The sequence below is a fragment of the Nothoprocta perdicaria genome, unplaced genomic scaffold, assembly GCF_003342845.1.
Source record: "Nothoprocta perdicaria isolate Ctin4 unplaced genomic scaffold, notPer1 scaffold_50, whole genome shotgun sequence".
NCBI lineage: Eukaryota > Metazoa > Chordata > Aves > Tinamiformes > Tinamidae > Nothoprocta > Nothoprocta perdicaria.
The window spans coordinates 3,749,152-3,768,339 of NW_020455755.1; the positions used below are offsets into that span (position 1 = coordinate 3,749,152).

The following is a 19,188-nucleotide window of genomic DNA, read 5'->3' on the forward strand; positions in this document are numbered from 1 at the left end:
CAGCACCCATCTAACCCCTCTTTTCACACACTCGGAGCTTCCCAAACATTAACCTTTGGATTAAAATTTTCCATGCTTGGTCTGTCCCCAGATGTGATGTCTGAGCTTTGGTTTGGGTTCATGTTTTTCGTGTTTGCTGGGTTTGTGTTATGGGAGAATGAAAGAAATACTTTTCCCATTAAAAAAAAAATGCAGCCTTCATCTTTTTCTTTTTTTTTTAATTTGAGGGTGCACCAAAAATGGCTGAAATTTGGAACTGGGGGCTGAGAACGCCGGGTTTGGCTGCACGGTCCCGCAGGTGCCAGGTAGAACAGAGCCACGAGAGCCTTCGTGAGCCTCGTGCTGAGTAACTGCACATTCGGAGGCGGGCAAATGAGGGATTTTTTTAGTTTTTGGCCAAAAAAAAAGAAAAGAAAAAGTTGTTTTTCAGGCTGCGGTGCAGGATCCCAAGGCACCCAAGGCAGGAGCGCGCTGCCCTCCCCGCAACCCTCCGCTCTGCACACAGGATCGGCACTGGGAGCCTGCGTGGAGGCACAGCGACCCCGCGGTGCCGGCGCCCCGGGCGGCTCCGTTGCTGCTCCCGCGTTTGGGAAACACCCGGCCGTGTTTCGCGCCCGGCTGCGGCTTTGAACGCCCTGCAGCCAAACGCTCTGGTCCTGCTGTTCCCACCTCCTTGTGAAGTTAAGGGCGCCCGGAGGTGCTTCGCCTTTCCCTAGGTTGCCTTTTTCTCTCTTTTTTGCCTGGCTGCAGCTTCCCCCGCGCTCCGCTCCAAGTCTGCGCGCTGCTCATCGGGTGGGGACCTGCCCTGTTCACACCAGTGCTCGTAATGTCTGGCCGGCAGCGCTGCCAAAGGCCGGAATTGGCTCCCCGTCCGCGGCTGGATCGCGAGGACAGCGCGAGATGGAGGGTGGAGTGAGCGAATCCCCCTCTCTTCCTACTGGGCTTTCAGGAAATGTCTCTAATGCAGCTGTAAGTGTGAATGAAGTCAAAAGGATGGAGCGGTGCCCCCGCTCCAGCCCACCCCACTCGCCTGGGCCCATCCAGAGTCCCCACCCTATTGTTCTGGTTGAGCTGCCGCGTTTTGGGCAGGGGCCCCGGCGTTCTTCGGGCCTGCTCCCGGGAGGAGGAGCTCCGTGGAAAACAAAAGACGCAGCAAAGAGTTTTGCTCGAGCGCGGTCCGGCCACCGCCGCTTCCAATCGCCCCTTCCCTTTCCTAGGTGTGCTTGCAGCTTGGAGCGAGACGTGGGCCATTGATGCCATGCCCAAGTCGCTGAGCGGGAGCGGTGAGGGCGGCGCTGCCGCTTCCCGAGAGGCAGGATCCGCGGGGCCCCGCTGCGGGAAGCCGCCGGAGCGGAGCGCATCCCGCTCGGAGCGGCCCTTTCAGGCGCCCGGCTCCTCCTCCCGTCCCCGGGAGTCCCCTAAGTGGCAGCATTTCGCTGCGCAGCAAAACGCCGCGTCCGGCCCTCCCCGAAGGGGCCGCGTGGAAGCGGCGGGAGCTTCCCGCGCTGCCCGCGCCGTGTCCGTGCTGATGTCCGCAGCCGGCCCAGCCACGGCGGCGTTTTCCTGGCCTTGTTGCATAGCCTCCCGGATCCCCGCAGGATTTGCCAGGGAACTGGGGCACGGCGCAGCAGAGGAGCTGGCACTGGTGGGTGCTCCCCGTGTGTAATCCTGCCTGGGTGCTGCTATCCAGCCTGGCCGTGGTCTTTGCCTCCTTGGCATTGCCAAAACAATCCTCTGGGTGTTTCCGTTGTTTCTCCTTGAGGAGAGGTGCCCACTGGTGCCCAGGTGCCAGCGGGGCCCGTGGAGCAGTGCCGGGTAGATGGAGCTCGTGGAGTTTGGTGTGGTTGGGATAGCAGAGCTTTGCCTCCCGTAGCTCTGGCCCAGGTACCTGTGGCAGCCGCCTGCAAAGCCTTTGCTCCGTGGGCGTTCCCAGGGGGATAGCGGGATTCGCATCAGCCCGGGATTGCTCCCGAGCGCTACGGGGCTCCAAGGATGGGGCTCGAGCGCCCGCCGGGCACAGCGGCCTGGCAGGAGGGGGGATCTCCAGCTCCCGCTGCCGTCAGTGGCGCAAGCGTCCGATTCGTGCCCTAGACGGAAAAGGCTGAAGGAAACAAAACCCACGCGACCTGATGGAACAACACGGCACCCGAGCGAAGGCGACGTGCTCAGGTTAGCTCCGATTCCAGGCTGTCCTCCCCAAACCTCACCCAGGTGCTGGGCATCAGCCCAGGGACCCTGCACCCCGCGCTCTCTCTCCCCATGGATTCCCTTGCGTGGGGGGCTCGGGAGAGACCTTTCATGGTGTCTGTTTGATTGTGTTTTTCCGGCCCAACGGCCTTCCCGAAATTCAGAGCCATTCGGGCCACTGAGAGCAACCACTATAACCAGTTTCCCTAGAGCAGGATCCCAGTTCAGCAGGTCGGGATGGGGACTCTCTGAGAATTGCTTGCCTTGGAGGAAGTGAAAATGCAGGCAGGGGGGCTGCAAGCAGCCAGGTGGGAACCGTGCTGCCCCGGGGGGTTTTGGTGGTTTTTGTTGAGCAGTCTCGGGAAGGCTCTGAAATCCCAAGTTTCCTAAAAGAAGAGGAGAAAATTCCAAAGACTTTCATCCCAGTTCAAGTATCCACCAGGGCAAGGAACTGGGGAGGTTACAGTGGGATCTCAGATGACATTCTCTGAAAAGCAAACTTAATAGAGTGCAAGTATGAAATGGCTGTGCCCTCTGCACGGGCTTAGCCAGCGTCTGCTCCTCTTCCTCGTCTGCACAGATTAATGAAGGCCAGAAAGGGTGAATCACGGCATCTGCCCAAGGAGCCCCTCCGCTTTTGAAGCCTTTGGCACCTCTGCGAGATATTTAAATGACAGACAGACATATAGGGATCTGTAAATACTCATTTGGTGCCAACTAAACCACAAAGAAGATACAACATTTGTGGTCCAAGGAAGTTTAAATATTTGTGGTCAAACTTAAAATTCGACATAAAACTCTCATCTGTGATGGAAGGCGTCCAGGAACTGCATGGAGAACGTATAAGCTGTGTAAACTCTCCGAAACGGCTTCCAGATCAGCCCTGCCAGGACGAGGCCGAATGTTCTAGCTCTTACCTCTCCTCTCCGTGCCGCTGCCGAGGGCAGAAGTCGCCTTTGTGAACGGGAGCAGCGGCCTGGGAGCATCTCCACGGGTAGAAGTGCAGCCCGGTCCCGGTGTCACAGGGCTCTCGTGGTGGTTCCTGGCCTCCAGGAGAGGAGGAGAGGCAGACAGGGCTGAAGGACAAGGGAAGCTCTTAGGGTGGGCTCTGTTTTGCGCCTGTTTTCACCATCCTTAGCGTTTTCCCACTCGATGTGGAGCCTTTCCTTGCAGCTCCCAGCCCTGGCTCCCCTCGGCTCTCCGCTCTCTTAGCCATGAGTGTCCTGTCTGGTGCTCCGTGAGTCATGGCCTTACTCGGTGGCTCCAGGCACGCAGCCGTTGCCTACGCGGGGAAATCCTTGTGAAAGAGCTCGCGTTATCAGCCAGGAGCGAAGCGCCTGCCCTGCCCGCCGGCTTCGCACGCCACCCTTATCTGCTCGCGGGGCGCTGGGCTCCGCTGCGGATGTGGCATCCGCCGGGGCCGAGCGGAGCGCCCTGCAGCGCCGCGGCCGCCGGGCACCGCGCGCCGGGGCCACGTGGCACCCGCCGCGCTCCCCTAGCACCCGGCAAACGCTTCTGCTCCAGGACTTCACAGGGCAGATAAAGAGGTACCGTTTTTCCCCTCAGTGCGAGACGCTTGGAGCAGCTTCTTGCCTTTTTTTTTTTATTTTTTTCCCCTGGAAAAGGGCTGTTGCTGCTGCAAGAGCTTTGCAAGCTGGAAGTTGCTTTGAACGCTCATCTACTGCATTTCCCAAATTCCGAGAGCGCCGGATCCTGCTCCTGGCAGGAGAGCGGCGTTTCTGGACGCCAGTGATCCCGAGGCGCTGGGGAGCGGTGGGGATGGAGCGGCCCCCGTCCCCCCGAGCTCGGGCCCCAGAGGAAGGGCAGCGCGTGCGTGTGCTGAGGGCAGAGCAGTCCCCTTTCCCTTACTAAGCAGTCCTCCCTTCCTCCACTGAAGAGCCTGCTAACCACTTTCTTATCTTTCTTAACTCTGCAAAACAATCTCTGGCAAGGCAGGCATCCTCCGAAATGGCAGAGGAAATAAATTCCCCCAGTCCCCGAAAAGGAAAAGATTGGAGATTCTCGGAGCTGGGAGAGCAGCCCGTGCCCTGAGAAAGCTGAAGTTAGGGCCGTACTGGCTTCGGTGAGGATGCAGCCCTTGTCTTCCTCCTTCCCTAGCCAGGGCTGCCGCTTTGGGGACAGATTTTCAGGGATTTGTCTTCCCTGCGTAGCACTGCCAGTAGGATCTGCAAGGGAGGCACGGGATGGGCTCCCTCTGCCTTGCCTTGGCATTGCTCCGTGGCTTGAATTTTTTTCTCTTTTCCTCTGGGAAGCTCCGGGCTGTGCTGGGAGCAGAGGAGGAAGCGGAGGAGGCCGGGGGCACACAGGGATGGCTGTAATAGGGAGTCCCTGGCTGTCACTTGCAGCTTTCCCGGAGCTGTGCCACCAGCCTCGTGGAAAGCCCCACTCCTTTTAGCCCCTTGTTCTCCGAGCTCACAACTGGAGCGCGTGCTCCCGCGCTCAGGGCTTCGCCTTAGCGAGCACAAGTGCCCCAGCTATTTCCCAACTGTGGGAATTGCTTTTCCCAGCGCCCGGCGGCCCTGCAGTGGAATGCAGTGGAAGCTCCACGCTGGGGGCTGCAGGCTGTGCGAGTGCTTTCTCCGATGGGAATTCCTGTCGGCTTTTATTGGAGGCAACGTTTTGCAATGTGGGGAAGCCTGTGACTCACAGCGTGTTGCTAGAGCCCTCAGCAGTGCTGCATGAGGACATAGCTGCACGCACAGGCCAGGTGAAACCTCTCCATTGCTCTGGAGACATCTCCTGTACCCGGTCACCTCCCTAGGACTTGTCACCAGGGCCAGAGTCATCCTTTCCTCTCTCCTTTTGGCCAGTAGGAATGGGCTGCCAGGGGTAATATTAAATAAGGCACTGCCAGCCTTATTGCCAGTTGTCACATGCAACCGGGAAGCAACTGCTCCATGCTGCAAATGCTGCTGCTCGCTGGAGAGGAGTTGGAGAGAGGAGCCGACAAAAAACGTTCTTCAGCACGCTTAACAGGTGAATAAAACATCAGGGCAAGCCTTTCCAAATGTCAACGAGAGCCAAAAGTTTGGTTTGGAAACCACTGGAAACTTTCCTCTCTGGAGCTGTGTCGCTCCTCACACTTCGGAAGAGCAGTCCTGGGCTGGCAAGTCTGCCCAGATCTCTGGGTTGTCCTGGGCACAGAAGCACAAGAGGAACCTGGAGAACTGCTTTCAATCCAGAGTCACTCTTTCTGATGACTTCAGCACTGACTTTTCCAGCAGGAACTGCTGTAGTCACACAGATTCCTGCAGTACCCTTGGATGTGTTTGGGGATGGACAAGCCGCTTTCCTGTCCCCTGGTAAGTCCTGGCCAAGGAAGGGAGGATTTGAAAGGAGCTGGCCGCGTTGAGGACCTGGAGGAGCTGTGAGATGTTCTGTAGGGCAGTGCCAGGCTGTGCTATGACACTAAATATTAGCGTGACATAAACTGGGCCCCGTGGCAATATAGGCTTTCCATGAAGAGTTTTAAGATGGGTAAAAATTCCTTCTGTATTCCTGCCTCACAAGCACTAGGCACCAGTCAGGGTGAGAAAACTGGCCCTGGCAGCTCTGGGAAGGTTGTCTGTGCTTGGTGTGTGTGTTCCTGAATGTATCTGAGCCTGAAAATTGGACGCCTTGGCTGGGACCTGCCTTGTCCCCAGCTCTGCACCTACATGTCCCCTGTGCGTTGATGTGGCAGACGGTGGTGTTGGTGGTAGCCAGGCCCCCTTCCATCCTGCCTTCCAGCTCTAGAGGCCAGTCAAAACTGTAGCTGAGCTACATATCCGGGGTTGGAAAGATGGAAGTGTTTGGCAGGCTGTGAGCACATCTGCTCCGTTGACTCGGCCGAGTCCATGGAGAGTGCAGGGGCTGGAGCTGTGCCTCTCCGCAAGGCTCAGTGCACCAGGAGACATGTTTGGCCAAGATATTGCCTGCGCTTTCTCCTTGAGGAGCTCCCATTTTTCACATGAATAGGTTCTCCAGCAATGGAAACAGGGAAGAGTGATGGGAATGGTGCTCCTGAGCTTCTCTGTTGTCCCAGGACGCATTCCCATGCATCCCGCTCTGCTCTGGGAGAGCCTCGGCTACGGACGCGGTGCCGCCTTTCCCACTTCGCGTGGCCAGCTCCGGTCGCGGGCGCCCCGTGGGCTGGCTCTGTGTCCCACACACTGGGAGTTGCAGCCACCGTTGCTCTTTTGGCTTGTGGGACTAAAACCCCTCGGGGACGACACCAACCCAAGCTCTTTCCTTCGCTGTCTTCCTGTGATTTGCTCTTCTCCCCTCTGCTCCTCTGAGTCAGCTCCCGAGGGACAGAGAAGGGGACCTGGGCCGTTTGGAGGGGGCATGGGGCATTTGAAGGGGGCATGGGGCATTTGGAGGCATTTAGCCAAGGCCTCAGTAGATGTTTTAATGCAGTCGATTCACATGTTTCAGCTGGGCTGGGTAGACACTTCGTGGTTTAAATCGTTTGGGGCTAGCTTGCTTTAAGCATAAATCAGCTCCTTCGCTCCAACCAAGCCCTGTTTAAATCCATGTGGCAAAAACAGTGTTATCTCCGTGCTGGATCCCGTTCCAGCTTGGCTCCAGCTTCAATTCCCATCCCTTTCCCATCTCCAGCTCCGGGATGGGATCTCTCCGTGCTATGACTCAAGCTTCTCATGTCCTTTTCCCCTTCAGAATGCAGCTGTGGGGTTGTGCTCGTGTCTCCCCCTCACACACAGCAGCGCTGCCACGAGAGCGGCGGCCCCTGCTCGGAGCGAACCCTTCCCTGGAGCCGCCCAGGAGGAGGTTTTGCCAAGGAGAAGCTGCTGGGATCCCTCCTTGCTGAGGAAGGTGCTGGGTTGGCTCCCTGTGCTCCAGACCGAGTCCCTCGTCCGGGGTGGCCGGTCGCGGTCCCCTGGGCAGCTGGCGGGGCTGCCGGAGGCTCCAGGAAGCGTGTGGCCTCGCCGAAGGAGGCCGCATTCCTGCCTGCCGGTTATTTGCTCTTCAGGGCGCTGCGTAAAATTAGCAAGTTGTAAAAAGCCGAGGGAAGGCGGTGGCGGTGGGTGTGACGGCGACGGGCTTTGCCGCGGGAACGCCGGGAAGGGCTGAGCCCCAGCAGCGCCGGGGCCCCCGGGCCACGGTCACCCTGCCAGTGCCAGCCCCGGGTGTCCCCAGAGCCTGAGCGAGTCCTTTCCTTGCCCTTAAACCTCCCGGCGGACACGGGCTGCCTTCAGGGCTGCCTCTGCTCGAGGCCAGGGCTGGCCGCCCCTGCATACGTAGCAGCACACAGCGTTTCTGGCAGCTTTTGCCTCATCTCAAAAGGTCTCTGAGGAGAAACAAGGTGAAGGCCACTGAGGGCACCAGCCCTGGAGCTGGGGTTAGACCTCAGGAGCCTCCCGGGACTCCAGTCTCGGCTTTCCGCAGGTTTGAGGCAGGTAAGGGGAGCGGATTGTCCCATAGCATTCGGGCCGCGGAGCAGCTTTGATGCTGCACCAGCTGGTGCAGTTAATGCGCAGCCCACGGGGTCTTTACAGGCACTTAGCGCCCGTTAATGTGTGTCCTGCTGGGGCCGATCAGTTTGGCAACTGCGACCTCCCAATTAGCAGCCGGCGTTAATGAGCCAGCTTGGCGCCCGCCCACGCCTGGCACTGCCCTGGGTGGTAGATGGGAATCCTCTCCCGCGGGCGTTCCCGGGGCGCGTGCCGGCCTCCCGGCATTGCGGAACCAAGCCCGGGTCACGCCGGAGGGCACCCGACCACTTCGGCAATGCGGGGTTTCGCTCTTCCTTCGCGAGCGGGCAGGGTGCGTGTGAGGCCCCCGCTCGCAGCCCGGCTTTCGGTTCCTGCTGCCGGCTCCGCGGCCGCGGCGCTTCGCTCACCCCTCACCCGTTCTGCGCGTGGGGCCGGGGCGGCTCCCGGAGCCCCTCGCTGCCCACCGGGGCCTCCCAGGAGGCGGCGCGAGGCCTCGGGCACGGCGGCGGGCGCTCGCTCCCCATCCCGAAACGGGAAGTTTCTGCCAAGCAGGTTGCCGGTGTCACGCGAGGCCCCAGCCCCGCGGGTCACTGGTTTCCCAGCCTCTCCACGGCCGGGCGCGCCGGGGCCGCGCTGGCTGCAGGAGCGCCGGCGCCCGCGGCTCTGGCACGTCCTGCGGGAGCCGCGCTCCGGCCCGCGGCTGCACGTGACAGGGATGCTCGGAGCGGTTGCTCCTTCCCTGTTTTTCATTCATGCGGGCTGGAAAAATGTGTTCATGAGACAAGTTACTGTGGCATTATGTCATGGGCTTTCGGCTGGGCTCTTTCCCCCCGAGCAGATGAGCTGAAGGCAGCACCGGGCTGCGCTGCCTTGGCCGGGGATCCCTTGTTTCCTAGCTGGTTCTTTTGCTTGGGAGAAAGGAGTGAACCTTCCTGGCCTTATCCCCAAGGCAGCTGGGGGAAAGGAGCCCCTCTGCAGTATGTGTGATCGGTCCCAAGCCAGGAGTCTCTGGCCGTCAAGATTTAGGTATTTGCGGGGCAGACGTTGCTGTGCTGCCTGTCATGCACACCCCGTGAAAACACCAGGATCCTGAGCGAGGTGCAGTTACATTTAGTGCCAAACGTGCCCTGAGAAATCCCTCGGGAATGGTGTGGGGAAGGAGAACTGATCCCTTTGGCAGATATGAGGTTGGAAACCCCTTTGCTGAAGCCACGTGGCCCGGGGTCCCCGCATGCGTGGGCTCTGCACCGTAACCAGCCTGGATCCAAGGGAATGCCAAATCCTGGGGAAAGAGGAAGGTTCCCGGCATCCCGACCTGCCCCGCGCTGCCGTTCCCATTGCTGCATGCCCATCCTGCATGGCACCATCCTGGAGCATCCCTCGTGCCTGTGTTCCTTGCTCCCGGCATCCCTCTCCCGTCATTCTTCCCTGCAGGAGGAAGATGCTGCTTCTCCCTTCCCCTCGGCGTGCAGGGCTCCGGGAGGCGAATCCGGCTCCTCGTGTGTGAGGGAGCCTCGTGCAGGCAGGAGCTGGGCTGGGAGGTTGGAGGTCGCAGGAGGGTCAGGGTTTTTGACACGCACTGCAGAGACACGGCGGTTAAATTTAGCCCGCGCAGAGGAAGCTGGCAGCGCTGTGGAAGAGCACAAGTTTCCTCCGGCGGCAGCGCGGTGCGGCGGGGCCGCTGGCAGCCCCGGCCCGCTCGGGGACCGGCCGCTCCCGGGCCAGCCGGGGCCCAACCGGAGCCCGTGGAGGCCTGAACGTGAGCGGCGTCCCCTGCTCCGTAGCACATGGAGCCCCTTTGCTGACGTCGTGCAGTGGTGCCCGTCCAGGGGAGGCCTCAGAGCAGCGTCCCCACAGCGAGGCCCGGGGGAGGCCGGTTCAGCACGGCCCGGGGCCACCTGGGCACCAGGCTCCCGCCCTCTGGAAACTCCACCTGGGAACCTCGTACATGGGGTAATTACCCGAATTATCGAGTTGCCTTCTGGCCGGATCGGTCCCAGCCTTGCTGGCTCCCCGGGCGGTTGTTGGGCTCCACGTGATGCTCGCTTTCTGCAGAACCTCCCCGGCCGCGGGCTCTGCGCTGGCCTGTCCCTCCGCCGCCTCCGGCCACCCGAGCCCTCCCGCGTTCCCGCGGGGCTGCTGCTGCTCTAGCTGAAGCGAAACAGCCAGGCCGGCCACATCATTTGCCTCCCGCTCCAGCAGGACTTCCCCTGTCTCGGTGGCGCTGGGAAGGGGCAGGCTGACCCCGCAGCCTCCAGGGACGCGGCCAGGGCAGCACCGCTCCGTGAACGCTGATGGGCGCTCCAGGTGGCTGCCCTGACCCTCGCCCACCTCCGTCTCCCTAGGGACACTGGTCAGATCCCTCCCATCCCTGTTGGAAAGCGGAGGGGAATCCGGAGGGTGCCGGGCCAGGCTGTTTCCCTCTGTTTTTTGCCCATCCACCTCCCTTTTGCACTGACTTTATTTTCCTTTCCCTCTCCCCAACCCCCTCACCCTCACCCCGTAGGTTATTGCAGCCGACTGCAAGAGGGTCACAGTTCTGAAGTATTTCCTGGAAGCCCTTTGTGGACAAGAAGAGCCTTTGCTGGCATTCAAGGGTGGAAAATATGTGTCAGTGGCACCCGTCCCAGACGCCATGGGAAAGGAAATGGGAAGCCAAGAGGGAAAACAACTGGAAGATCAGGTACCGTGCGGGAAGAGCGCGCCTCGGTGAAGGAAGAATCACCCCTGTGGGGCCCAGCAGCCTCTGCCTGCCCTGCAGCTCCCGCTATTTATAGCCAGCCTGGCTGCGTGTGCGTTTTATGGGGGGGAAGAGGGGGGTAAATGGTGCACAGCCCTCGTCTCCGGAGTGTACTTTGCTCGTGCCCTTTCCTGCCAGTCCAACCCATGTGCCTCTATCTCGCGCGCTGCTATGAGTTCCAGATGCTGCTTTTTAATACTCGGAGCAGGGGGGGGAGTGAGCTTTAATAACGTGCAGCGCTGCGGCCCGGGGAGAGGAGGTGGGCGAGGGGGTGTCAGGGTTCAGCCCCGGGATCAAGTTTATAGCAGTGGAGCTCGCGGCGGCAGAGGCCCGAGCTCCAGCCTCCAGCACACGTACAGGAAGAGCTGACATTGGCGCCCCGGCCCTCCCCTGCCTCTCACATCCTGATGTGATTAAGGAATTCGGCTCTTGTTTTTCTGCCCTTGCTTGTTCCTGTAGGCCTTGCTTCACTCCAGGCTCCGTGTGTGTGTTTAAGGGCCCTGCCAACCGCGCCGCAGGTTGACTCTTTTCTTGTGTTTAATCTTGCAGCTTGAAAGGCCGGGGAAACAGGAGAGAAGGGCAGAGGCCTTTGGAGCGGGGAGCTGGGTGGCCCAGCTCTGCCCGGCCTCACTCCAGGCATCCCCATGCCGGAGGCACGGAGCCGGATGAGGGGACGTCCCGCGCTGGCCTCCCCTCTCCCGGGGCTGGGAGGCTGCAGTGTGTGCCCCAGTGTGCCCCGAAATTGCTGCCACTGGAAGAGCCCTGTAGCAAGAAGGTGCCTGGCACCTTCCTAGCGCTCAGAGCCCTGGCAGATGGCTCCAGCCAAGTCAGGGACAGATTCTAGGTGTTTTTTTTGTGTGTAGAGGCTCAAAACAAAACTCCAAGCAGCAAAAAGATCTCTCTGTAAGGTAGGAAGACCTGGATGCCCTGTCGTCATTTGGAGGCTGTGCAGAAAGTTTTCAGGCTGATTCTGCTATAAGTATCTCAGGATCTTTGGGTTCCACCAGCGTCACAGACAGGGACAGTCCCTGGAGCGCTTGCTGGGTTGCACTGTCCCGTTGGTGCTGGGAAGGAACATGGGCTGGAGAAGAGCTCCCCCTTGCCCAGTCCCTGCAGCCGCTGCTCGGCTGTGGGAACCTCTCCGTGAGCTCGTTGCGTAACCCCGGAGCTTCCTCATTGGGGTCTGAGCTCCCTCCTCGCCAGCGTGACCACCCTGGAGCCCTGGCAAGCGTTTCCCAGCCCAGAACACCGCAGCAGATCTCCGTCTGACATGAGCGCCTCTCTGAGGCCCATGTGCATCTCTGTCCCCCTCTCAGCATGGCCCTTGCTGTCCTGGAAGAAGGAAGTGAGCTTGAGGGCTCCGTCTTCCTCCTTCCCATGGCTCACAAGTCACAAGGAGAGAAAAGCTGTTGGGTTCTGCGGCCAGGCATGTGGGGGGGACCAAGGGAAATGGTTGAGTCTATAGACATGGAGTGCAGGGATTGTTTGAGCTAAGCCCAACGTCTCCCTGCAATCCTCTTTGGGCTTAAAGCAAGTCTCTCTGGTGGGGTTCCCCTGAGAACTTTCCTAACACCATTTTTCTCCGGGACCTCTTAGGGAGAGCAGTGAAGCTGAGCGGGGCCCTGGGTTGGTCCAGATGCCCAGCTGGACACCAGCCACCACCTTCTGCCTGCCCGTGTGCTGGGCATTTGGGCACCTGGGGACAGGTCGGCTCTGAATTCACCTGGTGCAGGAGCAGCATGGTCCCCACTGGGATCTCCAGGGTGCAGGCAAACTGCAGAGGGGCTGGAAACAGCCCAGTGGGAAGAGCAGAGGGAAAGTCACTAAATGCAGTTTGTCTAGGAGGAGAGGAAGGTGTAACGTGGTCCAGAAGCACCTGTGCAGGTAGGAAGTTGGAGAGCAAGGGACCCTCAAGTGTAACAAAGACCAGGTTCCCGGCCGGAGGCAGCTTGACAAAGGCAGGGTAGACGTAGGACGTAAATGTTAACAGAGGAAGTAATTAACGTTGAAATGACTGACCTCGAGACATAGCAAATTCTCCATCATGTAGGATTTTCAAATCAAGATTGAGTGTCTTTTTCTAAAAAAAAATCTGTTCCAGCTCAGCTTGAAGTTTTGGGGTGTGTGCAGGAATCTCTCTGGCGTGTTCCGAGATCAAATCGGAGAACTGGAATTGGCTCCTTGGCCCCCTGAGACCATGGATCTGAGCTTCCTGTGGGGATGGTGATGGGCTTATGTGTCTAGGACTAACGAGGCAGCGGTATCGCAGCAGCCCTGTAAAACTGGGCTGCAGACAGGTGAAAAGGCCCTTGCTTCTAGGGATGTGCAAAGACAGGCAAGGCACAGAAACAGGGGTACATCATGCTGCCCATTTTATAGAACTGAAGCCTACGAAGTATCAGCGACCTGCCCGAAGCTGTGGAAAGAGTTTTCCAAAAGGAGGAAGGGTTGTTTTTTGGAGCAGAGCTCTGAGCAGGGCAGTGCATCCCCTGCCTTGTCACTGTCATCCCTAGCCCATTACCTTGTGTCTCCTCTTGTCACTACGTGGATGATGACTGCCTGTTTATTTTGCTTGCTTCTTTGGGACATTTAGAAATAGTCACCCATCAGCAGTGGGGAATGGACAGCAGGGATGTGCCTGCTGGAAAGGGAAGAGCAGCGTGAGCAGAGTCCCTGCCACCAGCATCCTTTACAGTGACTTGTCTCTCGGTTTTGCCTTTATGCGTTTCCTGGGAGAAGGAAGATGATGTGCTCATTGAGGCCTTTGAAGATGATTCTGAGGCTGAAGGCAGCGGTGGAGAGTTCGACATCAAGGAGCTCAGAGCCAAGAAGCAAGCGCTGGCCAGGAAAGTAGCCGAGCAGCAGCGTCGCCAGGACAAGATTCAGGTAGGCCGGGGCGTGCGGCCGCAGCGAGCGCGTCCATCGGGCCGGCTGGCCTGGGGGCTCCTTTGTTTTTGGGCATGGCCTGACCGTGTCGTGTTTCCTTGCCGTGCTTCCAAAGTGGTGGCCTCTGGGAATGTCACATAGGCACCTTGACGTCCCCATGGGTAGGTGCTCTATGCTGCCCCTTTGAAACCCGGCTGCAGACTTAGCTTTGGCTTCACTGAACAGGGTCGGATGAACATTGCTGTACCACCCCAAGGGTGGGACCCTTATGCTCAGCTCAGACTTGCCCTCCCAGGCCCTGAGCTAAATGTGTTAGGGACTTTGGGGAGCCTTCTTGAACCGAGGCACCCCTTCTGCATGGAGCAGCACCCCAGGGAGCTCACCCTGCTGATGTCTGCAATGCTGCACGTGCCAGGCAGCCAGCTGTCCCCCCGGCTGGGACACAGTCACTGTGAGAGCGGGTGAGAGTGGCTGAGAAATGAGCTTTCCTGTGCAGCAGGGCACGGGCAGCCAGGGGAGAGGGTGGGACACGAGCGGCAGGGTTCACGTGGGAGTCAGAGGCAGCAAAAATAGGCGGCAAACTGCTCGTGCCATCGGAGCGCTGCCTGCAGAGCGGGCTGTGCTGCTGCCATCGCCCTGCGGGACGTGAAGGGCATGCAGAGGGGCATGCAGGGCATCCCGCCCTGGCCCCAGCCCCATCTTAGGACATTTCCCGGTGCGAACCGGCGAAATAAACCGGTCACCCCGGGAGCAGATGTGCACGCTGTTGCTTTAAGAGCAGACTCACATGCCTGGCTGTTGGCTGCCTTGCTCCCTCTCAACCCCTCTTCCTCCGGCCCAGCAGCCCAGATGAGGATTTCTCAGCAGAGGAAAATTCTCCCTGGCTCCCCTCCCCCTCACCTCCGCCCTCTCTAATGCCCAGGGCCCTTCACTTCCATAATTCTTCATTTTCCAGCCTTGAACGTAAGCCAGACACATCTGTCTGGCCATATGCGTGAACTCTACAGTGTGCCGAGGTGGTTGTAAAACAGGGCTGCTGAAGGCCCTACTGGGAGAGCGCGCACATGTGTACCCTCCGGCTACTGGCGCCGGGCCCAGAACCACTGCGCTTCACTTTTCCAAACCCACCCCAACCTCGCTGATCTTGCCTTTTCTTTCTTCGCTTTGCCTTTGGAGCAATTCATATCAAGGCGAAGGTATAAATTGTGCCGGGAGGGAGGGGCCGCCCCCGCAAGCGAGTCCATTATTGTTGGCAGGTACCTGGGTCCCATTAATACAATAAGGAAGAAAGCAGCAGCGAACGAGTGAGAGATTGGAGAGATGGGCTGTAAATTAAAAGCGGCCTGAAGCCTTCCAGCCTCCCAGGGTTGTTAAGCGGGAGGTGTAAGTAAATTCCCCCGCTTCCCACCGCCGTGTACAGACACAGCAAACAGGAACTGCACATGTTCGGGGAGGGCAGCGCGTGCGGATGGCGGCGCCGGCTGCGGCGGGGCCCCCCCGGGAACGCCGCTGCCCGTTGCGCGGGGAGCGCGGGGGCCGCCTGCCCTGCCAGGGGCTTTCTCCCCGCACGCTCCTCCCTTCCTGCCGCGCTCCGCCGGGGCCCGGGCTCGCAGGCGGAGAGAGGTCAGGATGAGGGTGTGGGCAGCTCCGGGGGCCGCGCAGCTGGGAGCCGAGGTGCACTCGGAGCCCGAGCCTGCGGGGCGGAGGAGAAGTCTGTGGGGCTTCGGGAAAGTCATGCCGGCCGGGAAGAGCCTGGAGTGGGACATGGGCGCAGGCCCTGCTGCTCTCCCGGCGCCGGCCGCAGAGCCGAAGGGCTCCGAGGGAGGACACTGCCAGGGCAGCTGCTCCGGCCCCGGCTCCACACTGCGTCCCCGCCAACTTCCCTGCCCTGACCCGCAGCTTTCTGCACTCGAGACACCGGCGCTCGGGTGCTTGGTCCTCATTCTTGGTCGTCATTCTGCTTGCTCTCTTCCACCCTATTTCTCTAGCTCGGCGCTGGTCTGTGGAGCTCAAATATCAGCTGCTTTCCAAGTTCCCTCTCCCTTACGCAGGGAACAGGCCGCAGCTCCACATACTCATCTCCATCCAGCAGATGCAGCTTCTGTCACACAGCAGTGGAGAGCCTCGGCTCTCCCCGCGCGCCCGTGGAGCTGTCCCAGTGTGGTGACAGGGACCGGGCTCTCTGGGTCTGCCATGGCACTGGCGTCAGGGCATGCCTTCCTCCCTTGGCTCTTCATTGTCTTCCTCTGCGTTTCCCTGCTCTCCTCCAGGCGTTTCCCTGCTCCCTCTGTTGGCACGGTTGGCCGTGCCCTGGGGAGCCTGATGTGGCCTCCCGGGGCCTCACGGAGTCGAGTTCCCTCTGTCTGCTTGGGCCGGGAGTCCCCGGCCTCCCTGCGCTCCGGCTCCTTGCCCTTGCAAGCCCCGGCCTGGTGCTTGGCTGCCTCCTGCGCCTTTGACTCTCCTGCCATTCCCGCCTCCGGCTCTTTCCCTGCTCAGAGGCAGGTGGTGGGTTGGCTTCCCCCAGCTGAATTCATCATCTTCCCAGGAGGTTTCCTTGCGCTCCTGTCCTCGCCTCTTGCTGCTGCTGCAGACCACGCGCTTGATGCTTGTCCCGGTTCACTGCTGCCCTTGCATCACTTGCCTTTGCTCTGTGTTCAGGACTGGCGCCCCGGAGGGTGGAAAGGTGGTTTCTGCTGCATCTCCTGGCTGCTGTCCCTGTCCCCTCGACCTCTGCTGCAAGCAAACAAGTCCTGGTCTTCCTTGTGGTAGGCGGAGGCTTCCCAGATCCATGCATGGCTGGCATTTTGCAGCCTGGGCTCATCTCCCTGCATACCCACCTTGTGTCCCCTGGCAGGGGACACCCTTCCTGTGCACCGTGTCACAGCTCCGCCGTGGCAAGGGCTGTGCTCGCGCTGTGAGCAGCCTCCGAGCGGCCTCGTCCTTCACTGCACCCCGTGGGTCACTCCCAACTCGTGGGTCGGGTTTGCACAGGGCTGTTGCTCAAACTGATGGGGAAGTTCAGGGCTGGGCACAGCAACAGGGGGTGGCAGGTGGTTTGTTCCTCTCCCCGCAATCACCACGACTGCGAAGAGGGCAGGAGAGCTCAGCTGGGTTCCTCTTCACCCCAAAGCCACCAAGGGGGAGCAGGACACGTGGCAGGAATGCAGAGCGAACTGCTGGCTCCCCTTGTCCTCCGCGGCAGCAGGGCAGCACCCTACCCTGCCTGGCCATGGGTTTAGGACCTGCCACTCTCCCTGGCGCTCCCGCTCCATCCGCTCCACTGTGGGCACCACTGGTGACCTGTCCCTGCCCTTAGCATGTCCCCAGAGCCCACATTTGACCGGACATGGGCCAAGGCACAACCCCAGTGGCCGGAGGGGCGAGAGGCAGGTGCCGAAGCGGAGGAGGCCGCTCCGTGTCCCCGGCCAGTGCCCGCGGCCGCCCCCGCTCGCGGCTCCCGCCGCTTGGCCGGGCCCTCGCTCCGTGCCGTTCCGCGTCCCCTGTCCTTTGTGCTGCTGCCGCGCGCTGGGAGCGGTCAGGTTTCCTGCGCGCTTGAAAACATCCCACCTGAAACATAACAGGCTCTTCCTCTGGATGCTGCTATTGTTTCGCTCAGCATTACAGAAGCGGCTTAACGGGGCGGCCAGTGATGACACGTCTTCCCGAAATAGCCGCGCTCCGGTCCCTTCCGAGCCCACGGAGCGGCCGCCCCCTTAAGATGCAGCCGCTCCTTTGTGGCGGCCGCGTGAGTAACGGGCTAATTTTAGCCGGCTCCCATTCACGCGCTCGGAGCGCGCGGGAACAATGGGGCGGGCGCGCGCACCTGCCCGGGAGCCGCTGCCCGCTGCCTGCGGAAGCCGCGCGGCCGCCCCGGCGGCTCCGCCACGGCAGCCGCCCCGGCGCGCGACCGCCCGCCGCGCACGTTCACCCCGGAGCGAGGCCGGGAGGAGAGCCTCGAGCGGAGGCTCCGCGCGTGGTTGTCCTGGAAAACCCACCCGCCGCGCCCGCTGGGTGGGTTGGCTGCTGCCGGAGAGCACGGCCCCGGCTGCTCGGGGAGGAAGAGGTGGTGGCAGATGGTGACAGCCCCACGGGTCCTCGCGGGGTGGCCTCGCCCTGGGAGACTTGTCCCCAAGGTGGCTGCTCCCTGCAGGGTTCGGCTTGAGGCCGCTTTTCCAGCCCGGCACGGGCGGGAGGGGAGCTCGGCCAGGCTGCGCTTGGGGCCCTGGCCGTCGTGCGGCTGTCTGTGCTGTGGTGGCCACGTGCCGGCCCCGTCCCGCATGGAGCGGAGCCTCGGCGCCCCTCGATGCCCCACGACACCCATGACGCCCAGGGCCCTGCCCCGACCCAGAGTGCTTGGCCGGCGGCCGCTTCCGGGGAATCCCCCAGGTGATTCCAGCTGATGGATGAGCTGGGAATTCAGGCCCGCGTGCGGGAGCGCCGGGATCTCAGTGCTGCCACCAGCTGGGGCGGCCGAGGGAGCCGCGTCCGGCTCCCGCCGCGCTCCTGGGAGAAGCCCCCGTGCGCGGGACAGGGCTGGAGCAGCCCCTGCCCGCAGCCCGGGGCGAGCAGGAGCCGCCGGCCTCGGCGCTGCCCCCCGCGCCAGCACCACCAGGACACCCTGCCCTGGCAGCCACAGAGCAGCTTTGACCCCCATCCAGCCTAAAACTACCCACCCGGCAGGGCCCGAACCCCGGGGCGAACCCCCACATCCCTCTCGCAGCCCCACTGCTCTTGGGGGGTGCCTATGGATGGGGGGCAGCAGCGCGGGGACGCGGCGGCCCCGGCGCAAGGGTTAAGGCGGCGCTCGCCTCCCCATCCCATCCCGTCCCATCCCATCCCGTCCCGCACATGGGCTCCCTTTCCCGGCTGGCGCGGGGCCAGCGCGAGCCCGTATGAATCACAGGCCCCTCCCCAGCCCCCCTCCAGCCCCTTGGCCAGAGGCTTCTGCAGCCTTTTACTCACACAAACAAAAATAAATCTCGCTGCCGGCCTCTGAACTCTGCAAAGGCGAGTTTCCCTCTGGCTCCCCGCGCGGGCCGGAGCTCTGCGCGGGGACTTGGCACGCTCCCCGCCGACCTCGCTCTTTCACTCCCGGCGCATCCTGTGTCCTTCTCTCACCGGGCGGCCCGGCGAGCGGAATGGGACGTGACGGCCGGCACAGGCGTCGCTCGCAGCTGCCAGGAACCGGCCGGGTACGGCCCGCCAGCGCCGCCGGGGGCGAATGCCCCGCGGGAAGGAGCCGCCCCGGGGTCGTGCCCGGAGCGTGGCCCCTGCCGTCACCTGCGTGTCCCCCACCACGGCGCCCACGTAGGTGATCGCGCCGCTCGCGAGGCCGCCGGCGCCGGGGATCCGCGCTGGCGCACGCATGGGGCGCCAGCCTCACGTAGCGCCGTCGAGGCCCATCGGAGGCCACTCTGCAACGTGTTGCTCGCCCTTTGTGCCAGCTCGGTGGCCTGCGGGGCTCCTCTCCGTGGCAGGATGGGTTAGCAGGAGCATCGCCCGTGCTCCTAGCTGCATTGCAAAGGGCAGCTCCGGGCTGCCAGATCTGGAGGTACCAGTGCCACCCAGGCGGGCAGAGACCTCCCCGCTTTCCCCGCTGCACGTCTGCCCTTATGGGTCCCTGGGAACGGTGTCCCCAGGAGCAGCAGTGCCAGGGAGAGGGGGCGCGGCGCGTGGGGAAGGCTCCGCTTGCCGACTTCTCCGCAGGCCCTCGCGGGAGGTGGCACAGCCAGGGCGTCTTGATTTAAAGCCAGATGACAGCGCTGGGAAAAGGATTAAAAAAGCCACTCATTTCCATGGCCGCTGCCGCCTGGTGCCGCTCGTGGTTCCCGGGCGCCTTCGAGGCTTTGGCACGACAGCAGGAGGGCTTGGACCCCGAGCGGGGAGCAGGGCAACGTGCCACCGTGTTGGGCAGCGCGG

General features: G+C 61.6%; 1 protein-coding gene across 1 annotated transcript in view; it reads left to right on the forward strand.

Moving 5' to 3' along the window:
* The window catches only part of SMG6 (SMG6, nonsense mediated mRNA decay factor), a 98,439-nt gene that overhangs the window by 72,183 nt on the left and 7,068 nt on the right, over nucleotides 1-19,188 (forward strand). Inside the window, exons 6-7 of the mRNA XM_026047980.1 lie at nucleotides 10,150-10,326; nucleotides 13,123-13,269. Coding sequence (XP_025903765.1) covers nucleotides 10,150-10,326; nucleotides 13,123-13,269 — 324 coding nt within the window. The remainder of the gene's footprint in view (nucleotides 1-10,149; nucleotides 10,327-13,122; nucleotides 13,270-19,188) is intronic.